General features: G+C 45.5%; 1 protein-coding gene across 1 annotated transcript; it reads right to left on the bottom strand.

The window, feature by feature from the left end:
* Positions 1 to 1110: 1110 nt before the first annotated feature.
* On the bottom strand, positions 1111 to 19727 carry wnt9a (wingless-type MMTV integration site family, member 9A; the record flags this gene model as incomplete). The annotated part of the gene is made up of 4 exons (XM_080836632.1): positions 19612 to 19727; positions 4241 to 4500; positions 3633 to 3895; positions 1111 to 1650 (listed from the first exon to the last, which is right to left on the bottom strand). The coding sequence occupies exons 1-4, from the start codon at positions 19701 to 19703 to the stop codon at positions 1111 to 1113; spliced, it is 1155 nt and encodes a 384-aa protein (XP_080692758.1). The 5' UTR covers positions 19704 to 19727.
* Between the last annotated feature and the right edge of the window lie 3072 nt (positions 19728 to 22799).

The raw sequence follows: 22799 nt of genomic DNA, 5'->3' as shown, positions 1-22799 counted from the left end.
AGTTCATTCAAGGCCAAACATAACCTTTAACCGACTGGCAAAACTTGTCACGACAGAGCAAAAAAAAAAAAAAGACTTTTGTCTTTTGCTTTTTTTCATTTTCATTCCTTGTGAAGGAACAAATCCGGAAAGTTCCATAAATTATATCCACAGATAAAGGGACAAAGGACAAAAATGCACTGCTTTCCAAAGGGCCTTGTCAATTTGAATGAAAAACAAAAAACAAAGGCACACAAATAACAACTTATTTGTGTGGTTAGTGGTTATTTTACATACTCAGATAAGTGGCGTGTATAATAGACATATAATACAATTTACGTTATTTACATAAAATACACACAACTGTGTGCGAGCGTGAACAATGTGCGTGTAGAGTAAATCTTACACCCTGTCACCCTCTGTGGATGAATCCAGTTGATAAATGGATTCACCGTCATCAGTTTGATTGCTCTGTATTCCCCAACTCACGTACACACATATATACGCGCATACAAATCTTAACACATAAGCACACACTACACACACACACACACACACACATACATCTCCTTTCTCACTTTTTTCCTCATAAACTGTCGTCTCATTGGCTTCACATGTATGACATGTTCTTTGACCTGCGTGTCATGTTATTGTTGAATGATTTCATGGAGGGGATTTAATTGAGTGAATTTTGAGCAGGGCATGTCATCTCTCACTCCAGGCTTCCAGGGCTAGAGAGGAGGGCCCTTTCGTCTGATGAATGTCTACACTGGGTCTCCGAGGCCTGTCAGACCACCCAAAGAAACTTCTCCAAAGTGCTCATGTCTTGCGCTGGACTGTTGTCTGCCCCACAACGCACAGGCCAGGAAAAGGGCGCTGTGGGGATACCTCCATTCCAAGAGTGGAGTCACCCCCACTAAAACCATGACCACTCGCACATTCACACAAACACACTCACATATTCACACAAACACACTCACACGTTCACATGTACCTCTACATATGCAGACATACACACACAAACCCCTCCCCCCACTTCTCTCTGTCTCTCGTCTTCACCCTTTCGGCATAGTGAAACAGTGGTGATGAGAGAGATTGAGAGAGAGAGAGAGAGAGAGACCTGTGTCCCCTCTAACCCTTGCAGGTGTACACCTCCTCTCTCTGCGTGCACTGCTTGCATTCCACATAGCAGCACCAGCGCACCTGACACTGGCACGGCCGCGTCACCACGCGGCTCTGAGTGTTGTGTCCGCGGCCGCAACAGATGGCGTCGCAGTTCTTGTCCTTGTAGCACTTGCGGGCCGAGGTGCCGCCCGAGTATTTGCTGGCCCGGCAGAAGCTGGGTGAGTCTTCGATGTGCAGCAGGTCCATGGTCCGGGGTATCTGGTCTCGAGGACCGATAACTGGAGGCTGCTGCTGTTGCTGCTGTGGCTGCTGCTGTTGCTGCTGCTGTTGCTGCTGCTGCTGCTGCTGGGTGCGGCTCTGGGATATGTCGCCCTCCCCGGTGGCCTCGTTGGTGGAACTGCCCACCTTGAGTGAGGTCTCGTAGCGCTGCTTGAGCTGCTTGCCAATCTCGTGGAACGGCGAGAGCTGCCGCCAGCACGTCTGCACGGTGCAGGAGCCTGACACGCCGTGGCACTTGCAGGTCGTCACCACCCCGGCTTTGATCACCTGAGCAGGGCATGGAGGCATGTGTCAGTTATCTCACTTCAAAGGGACCCAGTGTTGACCAAACATCACTCTCAATAACTGCATAAGAGCGAGACCTGCTGAGGACACTGCTTCTTTTCATCCTGTGCAATATTGCCATGTTAACTGTAAATAAATGCACAATGTCACGTTACACTAGTTTTATATCACAGTCATGTCGGAGACTTTGATGTCCAGCTTTGCCCTTCCCTCAGTCAATGCTGCAGGGGAGGAATAAGGAACTGAATTGATGAGGCGCAATGAGGTTGCGTAATAACTTCAAAGCAGAGACAGCAACAGCCATCAGGACCCTACCCCATCCCCCACCCATCCCCCCAAAATAATGTTGACCGCCCGAGGGTTTAAGGTCAGGCTTGAAGAGGGAAGGTCCTGGCAATATTGCAATGATAAACATGGGTAATGATGGCTGATTTAAGTCAATGATGGTTATTAGAAATAAGTGCACCACTGCATTCTCCAAAGTACTTCCTAAATAAAAGATCTATTGAGATGGCCCTGGGAAAATCTGAGAAGCGACATTCTTGGGGTTGTTAAGAGGTAAGAGAGGAAAAAAATCCAAGGTCTCCCCCTACAATTGTGCCAATGTTGTTTTACTTCTGGTTCAGTAAAAGAGTCTGGCAAAGCACATTAACTACCTAGCAGCTCAGCAAAATGTCTGACACTGCAGTGCCTCTTACCTCTCAGGACTCAGGAGGTTAATAAATACAACAAATGAACTGATAGCTCATTCATCATATGAGTAATACAGTGAGAAACAGATCATAAAAACTATATTGTCATACATTTTATGTCATGTGAAATGAATAAAAACAAACATTCCCTATTGCCTGATCCTTCACCAGTGCTTTCACATTGTAAAATGGAATGGTGAATTTGAAAGTGCGTATCCACTACTACACTGGCAATTCAGCGAAATGTGACAAGTCAGCTTTAAATTGCTGGCGATGCTGAGGCAAGCACATTCCATGGTTGGCGCTTCATATGGTACTGCACCCAAATCTTTTGTACACCTCACTAGATGTGCAAAAAAGAGAATACCCAACAGCACTATAAATGTTTTATGGCAAATCAGGGTCCCAGAATGGACTTGGATGGGCAGCGCAACGAGGAAAAGCTTGCAGTGGACAACCCTTGGGGAGACATCTGTGTCAGCTAACATTTGTGCGTTGCTATAATTTATATTCAAACAAAAATGAAAAAATGCAACAATACGAGAAAACCTGAACAAATGCTCACGGGGGCCAAAGCAGCCGTTTGTTTTGGCTGTATGTTGGGGGAACCTTTTTCTAGTCTTTTTGCTCCAGCTCTCAAAGCTACATCCAAACTACATTTCTCCTCCCTGTTTCACCACAAACAATGGTGGAGGTATGCTTGGGACGACCCAAGGCCCTCACTGGTCACTCACTGTAAAGGGAAGCCTGTGGTGGAAAATGGGAGCTTCAAAAAACTTCTGCAACAAGTCCTTTTGCATAGGACCTAAGGGATTGCTAAAGCATTTATCACTATATTTATTCAACAACCACAGCAAGCAGTTAACAATATGGTCTTTGTGTGAATTACCCTCTCCACTGGAATGACTGTGAAATATATTGTCATCCAGTTAAAATCACATTAAATAATGTGTTTAGAATGTGGTTATTTCACTGTGATCTTTGGAGAATATGCACTCTCTAACTAACACCGCTGTGTGAAATTAGTCTATGTGATTGTGAAATTGCCTGAACACAATGCTATTATAAGTCTTACTGTTAAGTGTTACTATAAGCAATGATCCAATTCCCTCAGTAATCTGTCTCATGTCATAGTTCATGCAGTTCACATACAGTATGGCTTGTGATTAGGTCATATGAATTGAACAGGTTAGACAATCGTATCCATATTGTTCTGTTCCTTGTCATGTAGACCCTTTGCTAGGTAGCAACCAAAAAATGCGCTGTGCTTACCTTCATGCCAACATTAGTGTTGTGCATGTCCACCCGAGCACGGAGATCTTTGTTAGACCTCTTGCCCAGAAAGTCCTTGACAAATTTGTTGCTGTACTTGAGGTTGTCTCCGCAGCCGCCCCACTGCCAGGCTTTGCGGTTCTCCAGGTCTGGGGCCTCGTCACAGGTACAGCGCTCCATGCGACCCGCACTGCAGGCCTTGGCCATGGCATGGGTCAAGCCAGCGGAGGAGACGGCAAACAGAAAGGCCGTCTCCTTGAACCCTGGGGAGAGGTTAGGATATAAACAAGTTAACAAGCACTCCTACTATGGCTGACATAGATAAACATCCCGTCCAGAGTGGGATCGTGTAAATGTATTTGTAAAGTAGTGTCATTTAGATAATGCATTACATTTGCAGCCTCTTTACTGATGATCAAGACAACCGTTAAATCTGAAACTTGTGTGAAGTGGTAGTAACCTGTTTAGGGTTTCCATGGTAGCGAGTGATGTGATTACTCCTCTACTTCATTTGAATGTCACTCAAAAAGTTATCTGCGCTCGAGTTCTGAGAAACATTTGTGGTGTTGACACGAAAAACTAACAGCAGCTTAATGACGCACACGCACCTCTCTTCAGAATGTTGGCTCGGTAGCGCCCCTCGAGGGTGCAGTTCCACCTCTCGTAGCGGAACTGGTACTGGCACTCCAGGGCGCTCAGGCTGATGGCCTCCATCAGCGTCTCTGCCACGCCCGGGTCACGGCGGCACATTCGCCGCTGCTTCTTCTCCAGCTTGAGGCGGTCACACAGCTTGTAGTGGGCCTTGGCCACCCTCTCCTCCGGCTGTGAGCTGAGTGGCAGGATGGACAGGGGTTCATTACCTGTCAGCCTGGGACAGGAAACACAAGCATGGACACACAGAGTCAGTGCACTGGGCAACAACGACTGTCAGTAATGGACCTCAAGAACAATGGGCTGGAAATGAATTGTATGTGTGTTGTACACTACAGCTTTCTTCAGCCGGTATGGGGTGTTTTCTATTGTGTGTGTGTGATTAGTGCATACATGTGCAGACAAATTCGGGAACACACTCGCACACACCCAGAATACTAATACATCCTCTAGGTCGGGACAACTCACCACGACCTGTAGTACTCTCAGTAATGGTATGCATAAAGCCAAGTTGCACACATCGACAATCAGGACCTATTGTCTCGCTTGTTGTTAATGTTCACATACATTTGGTGTCCAAACTCCATCAGAATAGTTAATGTTCAAGAGAATCCAAGCGTTGCTTAAGGTCAACATTGAGATCAGCATGCAAAGGGAGCCCAGGCACTGTGTTTATGTTGGACCAGATGCATAGACAAAAGTGCAGAACCTATCCACTCACTGCATAAAACATTAGGCTTCTCACTTAACACTGCCGAGAAACAAAGAGGCCTTCAGTATGCGTGCCTTTCTTTCACACGCAGCACATGAAAAGCAGAATTATTCCCCTCCTCTCTACACATGGTACGGACAGTACGCACAACAGATTGGGACATCTTTTGACAGTTTATTTTTGGGGCAAGTGAGCATAAAACATGCTAGCAGGGTCTGCCGCATAGCTGGTGTACAGCTGCCCAGGCTCTCTGGGGTTCTGAGGTTATGCTGGTGAGAGCTGAGCGCGACTCTCACAAACACACGCCGGGGGGACAGGATGGTCAGGCTGCCACCATTTTGGTCACACCAACTGACAGTATTGGCAGGATAGTCGCTCATTATGTGCAATTTCTGGGTCCCTTTTACACGTCCAAAGCGAAGCAGCAGAATAAATGGCTTTACAGAACTCACAAACACACTTACTTCTGCAGCACACATGTCATTACAGAAACATTTATGCTTTTAAATCTGCCACTTTTGTCCACTAATATAGACAGCGGCTATTATTAACTATGGCCTGGGGTTGCCCCAACAACGTAAATCAACACCGAAGCGGGCATGAGGTTCACAGCTGTGCCGGAGGTTTCTAGGAAGCTCAAAAGCGTTTCTCTCTCTGATCACCTCCATAGAATTTTGCTGAGGAGAGCCGAATGCACAGACCTGTCTCCTGCCGCTGGCATCAACCCCAGAGCTCTCTGCCAAATTTCCACAATTCAGGCACTGGTGCCTTGGTTTCAGAGTGAGCAGTTTCACAAAGAAGTCATGAAACATGAAAACCTGCTGTTTACTCAATAATTCAAGCATGTCTCCATTCAAAACGCAGGGGGCAGAGTTATGCATTCATTTTGTTTTTATTTTGTGGGAGGTTCGGTGGTCGAGGGGATCTTGAGAATTGGGTGGCGGGCCACTGTTTTTAGGAAAAGCATGATTTTCGCTTAGTGTTCATTTACTGGAGGCTATTAGCAAAAGTGTGTGGAGGACCTTCACAACCACCGCTTAATAGCTCTCTCATACTCCAAGCCAGGAGTGCTTTACAGTCCGTTAACTCTTCGTTAATAGAGGCGCTATATCTCAGTACAGTACAGTCGTGGCGTATGTAGGGAGGAGAGTGATCAGACTGTGCTAGCTACACCCATCATCTGGTAGTCATCATGATCACCAGCACACAGCTCTTCCTATGAAAGATAGGTTTCGGTTGCTTGAATATTTCTCCAGTGGAGAGACCTTTGGATAATCCAATTATGACAATTATGATATCCTTGTGGCTGGCTCTGGAAACACTTAATATAATTATTTATATTTATTTATATAATTATGGTGCCTCCACCCTGGCCATGTCTGAGAAAGAAAAAACCATGGTTACACAGCGCACTGCAATGGGGAACTCTACCTGAGGACAATTATGTAGAGCAGCCAGAGTTTCTGCCCAACAAATGACATCATTTCTGGCCATGAGGTAAATCACAGACACCCTGCTACATTAGCATTCCCAGAGACCTGTCACCCAGACTAGTTTAATGACTAACAGTGTTTCCGTCACGAAACTCTCAACTGATCTTTATAATCTCTGTCAAGCAAGGCCGTGTGTTCCCAGCCACCATGCTAAGTTCAACGAAGTTCACATACTTATGCAACTGTCATGTGTATTGAAGCAGTTGTGTTTAATGCACCTTTGCAACCCCCACAGAGATCTGATGCGAAAACCACACAAAAGAGATTTGCCATGATCCTCAACACAGATCTGCTTGAGTAGATCTGCAGCCTTCAGGCTGTGCGATACAGAAACAAGGAGCACCTTTAGGCTAACCTTGGGACCAATGTAAGGACACAGTTAGCTTTCTGACTGCTGTGTTTGTAAAGTTATAGTTATGGGACAACATGAAGGATGGTGCAGCTGAACCACTTGCGTCATAACATCTCCAGGGTAAAAAAGAAAGAGCACTCGGACACCTCCGTTTTTTCCTGCCTCTTGACATGTTTCAGTTTCCTGTTTTCTTCTGAGTCTGGTCGTCATGTCCATGACAAGGGCAGCAAATTCACAGCAGTCAGTCAAAGGAGAGCAATGGCAGGCAAAGTGAAGCTGGGTTTTTTGGAATTTGTGTATTCAGACGAGGCCAAATGTCTCCATTTTTCCTAAACTTGTTTGCTTTTCCTACCTGCTTTGACACTGGATGAGTTTACAAGTGGAAACTAGGCAAGTCAGGACTTGAAAAACCTGTTTGCCTGACAGCTCTTGGTGTTTCCAACACTGAAGAATGTGTGGTACTCCAAACTTATACATAGACATCAGCTGTTACTAGCCTATTTGTTAATAGGACAACTGTTATTGTGGTTGTGAACACTTCAGATAAAAAAAGAGATGGGTGTATACTGTCCCATGTCATGGATTCAAGTCACAAAGAAGAAAAATATGACATTCTTGATTGAACATGAAGGGCCATGTTTCCAGGGCAGTAGGGTGGTATCGCTTTGCTGATATCATTGCTGATTGGCGGTTGTGTGTCATCATTGTTGGAAAAGCATCAAGGTTATAAAAATAGCCTAATAAACCATTGCTCAAAAATATCTAATAATATGACTTAAATATCCAAAATGTAATGAGATTCAAAAGCAGTTGAGAACACAGTCTTGCGTGCATAAAAACATGTAACTGGAAAGGTGTTGCTGTTGTGTTATGGCATTTGTTTACAAAGTTGACCTTTCATCTCCTGTTTTAAATGTAAAAATTTTAGAAAACTGAAGATACAACATCAATAACTAAATACCATAGTTTACTGACATCCATTTAGAAAATGGGCCCTCATTGATGAATTTTGACGGGCAACAAGCAAAGCAACGAGCAACGAGCAAAGTCGGTAGCGAATAAACTAAAGCTATCGTGTGGGAGCATTGCGCTGAGCCCCCCATGTTTGCACTTAGGATCTTACTCGTGGTATTAGATTAGCAAAATGATTTTGCCAAGTTATTAAATTAGCTTCAGTTCATGTGTGGCAGACTTTTCTCATTGCCAGTTGCCCTTCATTGAAATGATGGCCCATTGTCTCTAGACAGTGGTCATGTACAAGAGCTAAGCTTAAGTATAAGGCTCCCATGGAAAGTCTCCGATGAGCACAAAACAGATGCTTGTGGTTAATCAAACACAACCCGGGAATCACGTCACTCTTTGAGAGAATCTGTGTGACGTGTGTCTATCTGACAGAAAAAAGGCACTATGGAACTGGAGTCCAGCCAGACAAATCGCTCTGTTAAATCCCTCGACTGCTGCTGCTGTCTTACAGCAGAATATTTTTAGCCAGTTACCAACAGGGCTCGGGGCAAGATTGGATGTGTGAGATTTGAGAGCAGTCGAATGTTCCCAGTCTCCAGAGATGAAGCTGTGATACCTCGCTCACTGTGCATGTTTTCCACTCTGAGGCTGAACTCTCAAAAGCTAACTGCTATCACAGATGTTCTTTCACATTAATCCCCATTTCAATAACATGTACTTATGAGGAGAACTGTGAAACCATCTATTCAGTATGCAGTTCATCAGTTTGATGTTACTTAAGTCAATACTTCCATTTGGTATTATTGCTATTTATTTAGGATGATTTACAACGAGGGTCGGGTTTGCAGTTTGCAAATACCATATCACAAAGTCATGAATGACAGAGCAAGGACTTCGGTGTAAATGCAGTCGGGTACATATAGGCTGGCTTGTCATCAGCCGATATAATGCATGCAGGATATATGGTGACACTGGTATTTTTAGCAAGGCTCAGTCAGAGATGGATTGTCAAGGTGTAGGACATGTGTGCATTACCGCACGATAACGGCTTCTGAGGATGGCATCAACTGGCACTTCGCGTCTTGGCATCTTTCTCAGCATCAACAAGACCAGTATCCCACCGAGGCAGAATGCAGCGCACACAGAGAGTGCATGGGTGTGGCAGATGTCCTAAAACAGTATTCCAAACCCTGTCTGCACTAGGCCTTTCGAGAAGCCAAATGGACTGTCTGTCATTATCATTAGCCTCGACCACAGCCACAGACCACTCCCTGTGTTTTTTTAATCAATCAATGTACAGATGTACAGTGAGATTTCACTCAGGTTTTAAAAACAGGTACCCTGTGAGGATCCACTAAAAATGACACAGTATTAATGTTTACACTCCATAATTGTATTATTTACCATATTATAATTATTACCCACCACTGTGAACATGACACACAGCAATGTGCAGAGGGAATGCTCTACACTGATTTATGTTTTGAAGCCAAGAGCCAATTTGTTTTTCTGTTGGTGTTTGAGATGTTGGCACGGCAACACGTATGGAACATAATACCTGCTGCACGACAGTATAAAGCGCCGTGTTATCATAAGTGAGGTGTGATCCCTGACTCTGTTTGCTCAGCTTGGCTTTTTCCAGTTTGCTCACATTCGCCTTCTGCTTAAGCATCGCTATAGCTTTACAAGGTTAATCTTGCTCATTGCCTTGCATCCATCTTTCACTAACTACATCACATGGCTGTTTGGGTCCTTTTTTATTACTGTCAACACTTCACATTGGCCATGACATTGACATCATGTGCATTTTCCTGTGCAAGGGCAGAATGGAAACCATGCATCTTGCTTTTTTGCATCATCACACATAACCTCATCACACAGAGCACAAACCCTGACTGCAAGCCATGCCATGACAGTTCACGTATTTCCTAAGTATTTTTCTAAAGAAGAAATACAGAGCAGGGACTGGTGTCATTCTGATGAGGTTGTTGGTTTGTCTCATAGTATCCATTTCTGGCAGTGTAATAGCAATTACACATGGAAAAACATGGAGGTGCAAAGCTTACAAATGACAAATGATCAGGTGATGATTTGTCCTGTCATGGAACTTCACCTTTTAGCTGAAGTCATTTCAACACTTACCAAAATAATCTTTCCCATGCGTATGCACTGTGGTATCTAGTTTAAGGTGTGAAACTTTTATACAACTGTGATCTCAGTCCTGACTTGGTAGCCTATTCATTTAAGGGTAAATCTGAAATATATCAACTTTTCAGTCATATAATAATACATTCGGTTTTTTTTCTGTGCGGTAACACATTTTGGCCTTTCCATGTCTACACAGAGCTTTAAAAATGTAATCTTGACAGTATCTTCAAGTCCCTACGGGAGATGAATGACCAAAGCGCATTTGTTTCCGATCAGAATACTTTGGCGTTGGGGTTTAGGACACGGTTCATTTATCTTACCTGAGAAAAAAACAACTCGAATATCACAAACCCACATCCATTTGCATGCCTGCTCTAACACATACATACGCACACAAGCAGACACACACACACACACACACACACACACACACACACACACACACACACACACACATACACACAAGCAGACACATTTGGAGCTAATCAGAAGCAGATGTGTGAGGCACTCTGGCCCTGATCTGCTGACGATATAAAATCCAAGTCTTATTTGGTTAACAGTGAGACGGAACCCTCCACAGGTCCTCTGTCATTGGCCAAAGTGAGCATTTCTTTAAGACACCAGAGCAGCCCACACTAGATGGAGGATTCATTAGTGTGGACACTGACGATGCAGAGGGCATGTCTAAGATGTGGGCTGATATGGTTATGTTCTTGAGACTCAGTAAATGTTTGACAAGTAAGACCAGCAGCGTGTTCATTCCAGTACCTCCAAACAACAGGTGTTAAGTCACTGTTCAGTGTGTGCGCTTAGCCTACATGTCTATGTGTGAGTGTGTGTGTGTGTGTGTGTGTGTGTGTGTGTGTGTGTGTGTGTGTGTGTGTGTGTGTGTGTGTGAGTGTGCGTGCGTGCGTGCGTGCGTGCGTTCGTGCGTGTGTGCGTGCGTGCATGCGTGTGTGTGTGTGTGTGTGTGTGTGCGTGCGTGCGTGTGTGTGTGTGTACAGGCACGTGTCTGTGTTTGTGCATTTGTGTGTTGTGCTACCTGACAGTCAACACCTCTCCCAGTCAACCCGGCTGAACCCAGCCCAAGGCTGCGAGTCAGTGAACAAGTTAAAGCGAGAGAGTGGCTCCCTCGCTCCGTCTGGACTTGCTGATTGTGTGGTCTGCTGCCTGGCAGGTCAGGCTCCCCCAGCAGGGCAATTACTCCAAACGAATGCCAATCATTCCCCCCAGCTGTTGACCCCAAACAAAGCCTTTTCTCAGACAAAACCCCCCAGCTGTCAGCCGCAGCAAACCCAAAACAAAGGCAGATGTGTGGAGAGGGACGAATTGCTCAAGAGGGGCAACAAAGCCCCATCCTGCGTCTGGTTCATGTTTCGGGGGGTGGAGGGGTTCGTCCTTGGCGTGAGGCGAAACCATTGCGGGTCCTCCATTATCAATTTCTCCCCCCCCAAAAATACCCTGAGAAACCTCATAACACAGAAGCAAGACAATGTGAGAATCAATTAGCAGCCATTCTGCCCAGTGTCTGTGTGTCACTCTAACCCTAATGACAGCCCGTTAAAACAAGCAGAGAGTTTAAGGTGTTGACCCCACCTGATCTCTGTGTGAAACTGCTTGCAGGCCTCCTTACCTTGTGACTTTTTTGATTTTGAGGATTTAAACTGATAGCCTGCGGGCATGCAGAGAGCAAGGAGACAGACAGACAGAGCGAGAGGGACTCAGAGGCATGACAGGAAATGTGTTAGGCAATAGAGAGGGAGGGTGTGAAAGATACAAAGAGATAAAAAAGATTGGTACAAAGAGAGTGAGAGAAGGAGAAAGTGAAGGGAAAAAAAAATGTCCTCCACTAAAAAGCTGGATGAACTTCAGACCACTGTACTGGAGACCCATCTGGTGTCTCGCGGGCCAGGGCAAGTAGGAATGTGAGTGTGGTATGCTCCCTCAGGCCCGGCCAGCAGCCATGGAAGCCTGTTTGTTTTACTACCGAGGGCCGTGCCCAGGAGCCAAGAGCTGCCGCTCCACGGGCGATGGAGCCCAAGCAGGAGAGCGGTTACTACGGTTACTACGCAGTGGGTAAGGCTCACCTGAACATGGGAGCAAGACACTGCGGTAGGGAGGCCTTTAGCATGACCCTTCCAAATAACACAGTATGCTTAAAAACCTGGGTCAGAGATATATATTTTAACAGACTCTGTGAGGCCATTACTGAGTAACATGGGCTTAACTTTATCCTCAAACAATGTATATATCATTGAGGCAAAATGTGTTCTTGACTATGATTTGGTCCACAATAAGTGTTTGTTTTGTTTGAAAAACATTAAGTAGACTTCCTAGTACAGCCAAAAAAATGTCCCAACTCATAGTGATTCTACGAGGACAATCATTGGCGTGAATGAGCATTCAACTCCATGCGTTTTTAGGACAAGTCTTGGACAACGTGAGCAATAAAACTTTTGCATTCAGCAAAGCACTCTGAATAGTGAAGAGATGACGAATCGTCTGCTACAGACAAGCTCTTTCACAGCGGCAGCGAGAGAGTCCCAGTCACATGTCTCCCAGGGCCCAGTGACACACACAGGAAGTGACCAACCATCATATCATCCCTGACCCCCTCAACCCCCAAAGGCCGGGGAGTCACGCTAATAGCACAGGTCACCCATTACACTCTTGACACCAAGAGTTTCAGAGACACAGACGAAACTACATAAAGCCGAAAACTATGCCGTTGAGTCATGACTTTAGAGGAGTTACACTGAGCCTTTCTGTGTGAAGCCTCCAACTAGCTTGAGCGCCATGCTCTGTTAAAGGACTTCGTTCTGTGTTTTGTCCCCGGAGGTGGAGCTCAGCGTCTGCCTCCCTGGGAGAGCAGCCCACCGGGCTGGGGAATGGTGATGGCGGGGAGCACCAGTGTGTACACGGGGACACGGGAGCCGGGCATGGTAAGAGGTTTAACTACAGTGTGAGAACCCCAGCCCTCCCTGAGAAGCCCTCCCTCCTCCCTCTCCTCCCTCTCTCCCTCACCGCCTCTCTCCTCCAGCGATTCCCCCTGCTGCGCTGGGTCAGCGGCTCAGGAGTGGTCACTGTGTGACTGGCACAGGTTGGTCGCTCTGCGCTCTCTCCACATGACTCTCCAGTCCTAGCTCGCACCATGGCACAGAGCACCCCTGTACCAGCGCACTAACGCCCCAAACCCGGGGCCCGCGTACGCTTGTGTCAGGTACGAGCAGGGTGCTCCACACAAACACACACACACACACACACACACACACACACACACACACACACACACACACACACACACACACACAAACACACACACACACACACACACACACACAAACACACACACACACACACACAACACACACACACACACACACACACACACACACACACACACACACACACACACACACACACACACACACACACACACACAGCTCTCCAAAAGCCTTGCTGACTGCTCTGAGGAAACGCGCAGCGGCACTAATAAAAGTTAACGCCGAGCAGAGCGAGCCTGTAGCTGCGCGGGCCCATTAAAATAATCATACTCATATGCACATTTAGACACAATCAAAGGCTTTTTCATGGCTACCCACCCGTGTAAAAAGCTGAATTTCTCTCACAGAACAGGAGCTGTTTTTTAACCATGCATCAACAAACACGAGTGACCAGGTTTAGTCATATTATTTACGGTGATTTACAGTTGCTACTGAGAGATTATGAGGGTTTTCCTGTGAGCATTTGGGAGTCTTACAGACATCATGAAAAAAATATGCATGCCCAATTCTCGTGGGGTTCATTGATCAAGTCATTAAGTCAAGATGTCAGGGTTAGTTGTTAAGTGGCCCAATTAAAGTCAAGACCTGTCGAAGTGGCTCACCTTGCTCCCTTGACTGCAGGGCATGAAAAACAGGACTGGTAGCAATTAAGGTGCGGCTGATGCATATTAGACATATCTGCCCTTGACAGTTGACCCACAGTTTATTCCGTTATTTTGTACATCATCTAAGCTTTGAGCAAATGTTTGGGAATCTGACAGACGTTATTCAAGTCCAAGAAATAGCCAGATCTGGCCCTTAAGCGTCTGCCTTCGAGTGTAGGCTTCTAAAGCCATCCCAGACTGCAGACTGCAGGCCTTGACTGCTGCTTCTATCAATTAAGAAATCCCTAAAGAATTGGGAACACAGAATTCCAGTGGAAAAATAATGATTTGCTCAATCCCTGGTGAAAAACGCAAGCCAGAGGTACAATTATTCCAAATAGTTTTACTTCTCTGCATTGGGGGTCAGCGCTGATGCAGACCAGACTATTTGAAAACAGATAAGACCCAAACATTGCCTTGACATAGTTTACAGGTCTCGATGGAGAATCTGTGTCTCCCCCTCCCTACTCCAGCAGACCTCCAAGCATGCTTTCATGGCCTGATAGTGCTGGATCTCCCTGGGTCAACACACTGAGAGGAGTGTCATTTCCAAGAGAGCTGCAAGGCATAGACTTTTGTCAGACTTCTAATCTTGGCTTTAGACAGCAGTCATTTCACCAGTGTTCCCACACGCAATGGGAAGGAAATTGGGCTGTGGTGAGGGACGGGAAGCATAAGACATGGCAATCCCACTAATTAACTTCATTTCATCAATCCTTAACCACCAAGGCTATTTGGATTCCATATTGGCTTTCCTGTTTTGCAAATTGCCCTTGTCCAGCGCCCCATCTGCGAAGCCCATCAATGTCTGTACCTTCACCATGTTCTTCTGAGGCCCTGCGCTGGAACCCGGTCCACCCCTGTCGCCTGCAGACGGCTGGTGGAGGCAGCAGCGACGACGCCCTCTCTTAAAAAGCCAATATTTCCAAACTGCGGTCTCCATGGCCTCCACCGATACCAGAACCTCAAGCCTTTCGGATGTGAGTGGGCCAAACACATTTTAAAGACATTCCTCGAAGCAATAATAGCATATAATCAGGCTGGGTTGCATACAGCTACACGGCATGCCCATTCACACACAGTTTGTCTAAAGCGATTGTGTAAATGGGGTAAACAAGCTTGAGTCAATCAGATATGTGGTTAGATGTTTTGGAATATGTATGAAGCCATGCAATTAAAGGCTACCATTATACTTGAAAGTATGTGTGTGACTGTGATGCCGTGAAACCTAGGAACCAGCTAACCTCTGTGGGCGCTGTGAAGGAGCTCAAGAGTCAGGAGACTCTATACAGTTCAGTAGGATTGTGCCACTTCAATTTGAGGTATCTGTGAACGTCTCAAACCAGCTGAAAGCAGGAAATGTAGAGTGGTAAATGATTTATGTTTTGTTTTAGGTTGTTTTGTTGGACAGCTGTGATGCCACTGCATGTTGTTATACATCTGAGGAGAGGATGAAATTCCACAAAATCTCATTTCATGAGACAATATGTCTCTTTGGTATTCTGTGTAGTGCATTGTCTAATTTGAAGAATTAACTCCAGAAGTCCTCTCTTGTGGATCCTTTTTATGGGGTTTTCCTTTGAGCTGAAGCCAAAATAATCGCACATGGAAGTAAATCAAAAGCATACTGTACAAAAATGCCCTCAACCACAACTAACGTGAGACCAAACTATTTTTTCCTGCACTGTATTCTATTGACACAGTGTCCGGTGCCTTTGGATATGGCTGTTTTTGCTGCTCATTTCCCACTCTCCTAGGGTTACATAAAGGCCCAGAAAGTGCTGATTGAGGACCAGCCTGTGCTGGCAATAGTGACTGCACCCCCCAGTGGAGGCTGCACACATTGCACGTGTGTGTTCCCAAACAGCTGAATGACTGTCTCAAACCTCAGACGGGTCAAAACCTACGGCCTTCAGTTCACACACAGCAGCGCATGAATCTTAACACGGGCCTAACAGACTGCTGCGTCTCGCCCTGCTGTGTGATAGAGCCGGGGTCCGACCCGAACAGCTCGATCTGAGCGTGCACACCGGGTGTCCAGCCCATCATCAGCACCTAGGGAATATTATCATCAGAGGGCAGGGGGGCTGAAGGATCCTCTTTCAGGGGTTGCTTTTGCTACAGGATATCCTGTGGAGTTAAGTTTGGGAAGTCCCTCCATCGTTGCCCCTCCCTGCCCTGTGTGTCAGGGAGAGTAATGACGCCTTAAGACCTCGTAATGAGCCACTCGCCACCACCGTCTGCCAGGCAACACCAGCCCACACCAGCTCTGCCTCCGCGCTAATCACACAGTCATTATACTCAAAACCGCCAGCCTGCTACCAGCTTCGACATGAAGGAGAGGGCGTTCTAAGATCCGAAAAATGTTAGCGTGGGGATCACTGGTGTGTCCTCGGGGCGATTCAAGGGCTCGCTAAGTATCTCTAAGTGAAAACAGCCAAGCCCGCCGCCCGTCTCAGAGAAGAGGTTTAAATCTTAAGTTAATAACAGTGCAAAAGTTGAAAGGGCGCACACAAGTTCATTTGGACGAGATTGAGAGTCTGACACATTACAGACATGACAGCAACCACTCTGAGAAAACAGGTCACATAGGAATGTTTCACACCCAAAATTAAAACTGAGTGCCATCACTCAAGCAGCAGTAACAAGAATTACTGACAAAATCCATTAGTCTTAACTCCCACCCTGATTCTCTCATCCCCACCTCAATGCACTTGCCATGTGCAGATCCACATGTGTGAGTGATCCCCAGCTGGCCCCAGAGCGATCCACATAGGCATGCCAGCGCAAGACCCCAAAAAGAATCTCCTTTCACAGCAGCATGTGCCTAAAAAAGTGGAGCCGTTCTCAGCAAGTTTCATCTGTTCCCGTCATCCCCGAGCCAGCTGAGGTGTGCGCTCTTGCGGGGCCAGACAGAAAGCAAGCGGCCGTGATTTCTTCCTTGAACACTTCCAGGAATTTCTCAATTACGCCTTTTATGTGCTATTCCACCCCAACCTGCTGTGCTTCCCATAAGGAACGGCGCTCCGCTTCCAGAGACGTAACCCCCCCCAACGTTACGGGACCGGGACCGAGGGTGAGCACCTGCCACAACAGGCAGCCGCGGGGGGAAAAAAGAGCGCTCGCATTCTTGTGGCCGGGATGACAATTTGAGTGGCTGCTTGACTACGCAAGGAATCCCACCCCACCCTCCGAGACGCAGGCCACTGGCAAAAGAGACTGTGTTTATGTTACACTTATGCTCCACCGCACAAGGGAAATTGGGTATGCAGCATTGACCCTCTATTTTGAGTAAATCAGTACCCTGAGGACGCCTCACTCACACATACACACAGGCAGTAGAGTATTTATTTGAACAAGTTGTGTTAGTGTTTGTGCCCATCAAAATGTCAGAGGCTTGGATTTCACCCTGTCTCTCTAGCCCTCTGTTTAGAGGTAAATCAACTTCAGTTGAACAGGGGTCGGGTGGGGTGGGGTGGGGTGGCGTAGAGGTTGCTTGGTTAGATGTGAGTTTATGTCACTCTAGACTCTCTGCTGGGCTGGTCTGGACCATGTGTTGGTCCTGACTTATTTCCCCTCTGCTGCGAGCACAAATAACTCTGTACAGGTCTCTGAGGCCAGATGTGCCACTCGCTGACTGGAGAGCACTCTGTCTGACGTCTTCATAGGGGCGATCTGAAGTGCAGTTCCTGACTCCAGAGACAAAACACACTTCCCTCAGGATGCAAATGGGGTTTTCATGGTTTGTTTTCCTAACCTGATGAAGTGAAAGAGCAAACCATTTCCCCCGAAAGTGCCCAAATTTGAAGGGCTTTGTAACAACGAAACATCATCCGGATGGGAGTCATACCAACTCTTTGTTTAATTGCTCAAGGAGAGGTTTTTTGCGAGAAAACCACATATACTCTTACTGCGTAATTAGTCATATCAGACAGTTGTGGTGCCTTATTTCCACAAAAAGCCAAAGCACATAAAAACAGTCTTTTGTCAGGCCAATATTTTCAGCTATGCAACTACCTTAATCCTTCAAATCTGAAAAGAATAGCCTACCGCTCCTTACTAAGAGATATTCCACCCATGACAATGTTGGTTCTAAATGAACTGCCTTTCCAGTGAAGGAATGGAGGAATCATGAGATCCAATGTAGAACCCCCGCAGCCCATCAAACCGGTTTACAACTCATAATGTTCTACAGGTCCTGAGGGAGCCACTCCCCTGGTTGGTCAATGGAGCAGCTCCTCTACTGAAAACACCTTCCGATTCCCCAACAACAGGCAAGATTGCTTCCAGTGTAACCCACCTAAAGTGAGTGAATGAAACTATTCCCTGTAATTTCAGGTCTTCAACACAACGCTTGAAACGCCTCTGAACTGAATTTCAGAGCATCATCCAAATATGCGTAGTAGCTTGGGAGTTTATCTCATAAGTGAGGGTTCATTTTGTGGGCTTTGAGGGATGTCTCTTGGCTACAGTAAGCGTTCCCTTGAGCTCCAAGATTTGTGGTCCTTTTAAGTGTGTGCTTGTTGAAACAAGTTGAACTGGCTTTGTGATAGCCATAAACCTTTAAATGCGGCTACTAAATTAGATCTATTTTATAAGGCCTGGAGATGGTATCTTCAAAAACAGTTGTCAACATAATAGGCTGACCAGCCCCCACAAACATGTGCACAGACGTTCCCCGCTATCGCATCTTGAATGTCCACCGTTACTTAAATTAAAAATGGTTGTAGTCGACATGATTTATGGACAAGATGGGGAAACTGTAAATTCTGGATACATTCTTTCATTTCTGTTTAAACTGTTATTAAACTTAGTGGGAGCGTACAGCGGATGCCAGAATTCTCAGTCCGTTGTTTATGCTGGATGGTGAATATTCTCTGCGAGCAGAACAGACGTTTCGGCCACCAGTTCAGCGAGCTGCATTTCTTTATTGTTACCAGCTGTTCAGACTGTACCCTCCACTCACCTTTTCCTTCACGTCTGCGCTCGGAGCTGACTTACATTATTAAGTTACAAGTACCTCGACAAAAGAATCACATGACTGCTGGTAACAACCATTCAGAATGCATGTCTACCTAAAATGTGCTTTTGTTTGCCTGCAGTCCATGAAACACACAGCTCCACACTGCCGAACCCTGGGAGCGTAATATCCCGTTATAGCCCACAAAGTTCTTACGCTAAAATAATTCATATTAGCCTCTTTCCAATGTATTGACATTTTCCAAATGTATATGAAAGTGTCCTCTTTAACCATGCTCATTTCAAACCATCAAAGTGTGCTTGTTTTTCAATGTTTGTTTTTTGATGAATAAACAAACAAAGTGGCATGCTTGCGATCGCTTAAGGCAATGGACGAATTCTAGTTCATAATCAACCTGCCGCCACCCGCTGTCACTGAGTGGACTACCACTGCACTTCAACTATGTTGCAACGGCTGCGGTGCCGACAGAAAAAAACAGCTTCATGAATTAGCATTTCTCAACTACATCCTTATGGCAACAGACCCGCAATTTTTATGATGACACGTCAAAAAGTGAAGTTACAGAGAGCAATAAAGTCCTGTCGTTTACGAATCCGACAAGTGTAAGGAACTGCGTTCGGAATAGTATAGGCTACTGTTTATTTTGTTCTGTAAACTCTATAAAGTTTAATGTGGGTATTTCCAGCGTTTATTAATTAATTTATCAGCGACACAGAAGCCAAGTTTCGAAACAAGTGTAAAGGGTGCCTACCCGAAATAAGCCGTAGTCGGTCCAGGCAAGCTGAAAAGGTACACTATAACTGTGAATGATAACCATCCCAGGAGTAGGTGTCCATCCAGCATTTTGCAACGGCTCTAGGGCAGATCATTTCGTTTCTCCTGAGTAGCTGTGTAAAATCCCTTGTTGTGAGATCGGCACTTCTTATACAGTGAGAGGATGCCTGCGCTCCTCCCATCCAGCAGAGTGCAAGGGGAGAGAGAGAGAGAAAGTTGAATCGAGGGAGAGAGAGAGCGCGCGCACTAGGTAGCTTTAGGAGCTTAATTTGAGCATCGTGTTTGATCATAGTTAAATAATGAAGCGTTTACTATTTCTGGACCAAGTACAATTGCTGTGGTGAAAACTGCTTCTAAAAATAAGCAGCCCTATGAAGTCACGTGTAGGTAATTTTACATATCCTACATAACAGAGTAGGATTTGAGTTTTAGATGAAAATGACCGAGGATATGTTTTTAGGATAAATCCAATCCACAATTTTGACTCTAAGAGTTGGGAGTTAAGTTAAGTCCAATTGGGACTGTGATAGTTCCTGCATGACAACTTTGTTCCAGGCTGACTGATCCATTGAGAACAGTTTTAAAGTTTGATGTCGTTAAAATCTTATCTCTATGAATCACAGATTACCTTAGTTTCTATCTCTTTTTCTCTCCTCTTCTCTCTGCCTTTCCCCTCTTTGTCGCTCACAAAACTGACACCACATATATTTCTCTAACTATTTCCATATTTTTGTCATGTCATCAGTTTTTGTTTAACCTGTAGGTTCAGGTTTATTGTGTGATTTTCCCGGTGCTCACATTGACTCAATACAAAAAATTTACATGATGTGTATTCCTCCGGCTCTCATCACTGAGCATATAATATCTGATTTGACAACAGGTTCTCTCTCTCTTTTGGTTGTGGTCCAAAATGACGTTCAGTCAGCATACAAACTCCAGTCAGCTGAGACAGATTGTCAGTTTGGTATGTTTTAGAGTAGAGGCGGGGGGGGGGGGGGGGATCCCTTGTTGACTCCAGGTCAAGGACAGTTTGTCATTTTTTTGACAAGGATGTATAGCCTCACATCTCCACAATGAGTGGTGCCAGTGAAGGGTCAGTCATTGCATAGGCTATGGACTCGCTTACAGCTGGGAGCTGCTCTCCTGACGCACAGGCTTGAATTCATAGCTGTTGTATGGAAAAGACATACGGCCAGTTTTCATGCCCAGCAAGAAGGTAGGTACTTACCCAGACCAGTGACCAAATACCCTGCAGCGACACAGACATTAGTCTAGATTTCATCACCAAGCACTGGGCCCTTTCTGTAGAGGTAGATGAACTTTCAGACACATTTCCTTCCCCTTGGAATGACCTGGTTCCTGCTCAGTTTAGGTCAAACCACAAGGGACTGCGCCAACAGAATGTGCATAGTCATATGATTACATTTTTCACCATTATTTATCCTTCACCAAGGTTAAACATTGTCCAGTAAAAAGTCAAAGATTAGTTTATGTGTTTGTTTGAAGTGAGGAGACGTGCTTCAGGCGGTGTGACGGTACTATACTGGAGACAGCACTGAATCTTCCTATTTATGAGCCAATTTGCTGTTCAAAACTAGAAGCGGAGCAGCTTGTTTTCCCACAGGCTAATATTTCACAACAACTTTAATCAAGTTTAAATCAATTTTGAAAGTAAAATCTGGAAAACTATGTTGATTAGCCTGTTCCTTGCATGCAAATGGTTTTAAATCATCAAAAAGAACCTGATGACCCATACCCTATACAATCTCTATTAAACGAAACACGTGAAAATAAGTATTTAGATGCAGGTTAAGACATGTGATTTGGTTCATGATTGTTCAGCTATATTATATTCCTTTATCCCTTACAGAGCTTCAGTGTCGACTGACAAGCCAGTCAGGTTGTGTAATTCATACACTGTGTGTGAGTAAACTGTGTTTCAGCTGTTGTGATATATCCCTGTTAAACATGATGAATGGTGCAAAAGCAGAAACATTTGTACTTCCCCCCCCCCCCCCCCGCCCCCCCAACACAATCCATCTCCATCCCTCCTACCCTGGTGTATATTCACCTTTGTTTTGGCAGTGGGTTGAGAAGGGAGATAGGGATCTGCTTTTGGGAAAGGTCCAGCGCTCGCTGCACTACACCTGGGGTAGGGCCTGTGCCAGAAGGAGGGATGAATCCTATTCATCCCTGAAAAATACAGTAATGCAGATCTTTTCATTGCAGAGATCGTGGTGGCACTGGCAGGTGGGCTAAAGAAATGCTCTGCCAAGTTTGTGTTTATTGAAGTTCCAGTTCTCTGGGCCACACATCAGAACTGCAAGATAAAAAAAAGTGTGTGTGTGTGTGTGGGGGGGGGGGGGGGGGGACTGGCCACATGCCTTAGTATGCTTGTTCTCAAAGGAACACCCTTGAGTTTTTCCAGTTCATTTCTGATGATCGAGACTTTATGATTGATTTATGATGTGAGTTCATTGCTGATGGGTACTTAAATTCCAGGTGAGGTATTAGCTGTTGGGAATAGGAATTCAAATGTTGCCAGATTGAACCCTTTTTTGGCAGCATTGCTGATCGCCACTCATTCCAAATACATACTTCTCTTTCTTACCCTCTGCTCCTCTCTGAGCTGTCTGTCAAACTATCTCCCAAGCTTATGTTACACTCATCTGACTGTGTGACAGCAGCTGATGAATGTTTGTGATGTGGTAAACTCTGCATCTGCTTTATTCAATGCTAGCCAGCTGCCAGATCACAAGAGGATAATACCTGAGGACTGTTCTCAGGATTGGGGAATTTAGGTGTCACTCAGGTTGAGAGGCAACCACTGTACTGTAGCTAAACCCGGCAGCGTGCAGGTGTGGAACCCGAGGGATGATGAACGCCTCTCTGTGCTCTGACGGTGCCGTTCCCCATCTTCAGCTATGTTCTGCATATCGGGTTCATATGCTGCCATGTTTGTATGGATTTTTCATCGAGCACAGAATTGATACAGTCAAGAGAAGGACACATGCATATTTCACTTAAAATTTTTGGTACAGGGGTTATGGAGTTTGCCTCTACCTTGCCATGGCTATCCACTAGTTGGAAAGTTGTGAATATGTTGACTTTGCCGTTGGTATTGCACAACCATATCTATTCTACATGACAAACTGTTGCACGCAT

Source organism: Sprattus sprattus (genome assembly GCF_963457725.1).
Source record: "Sprattus sprattus genome assembly, chromosome: 4".
Taxonomy (NCBI): domain Eukaryota; kingdom Metazoa; phylum Chordata; class Actinopteri; order Clupeiformes; family Clupeidae; genus Sprattus; species Sprattus sprattus.
This window is presented reverse-complemented; position numbering and strand designations above follow the sequence as displayed.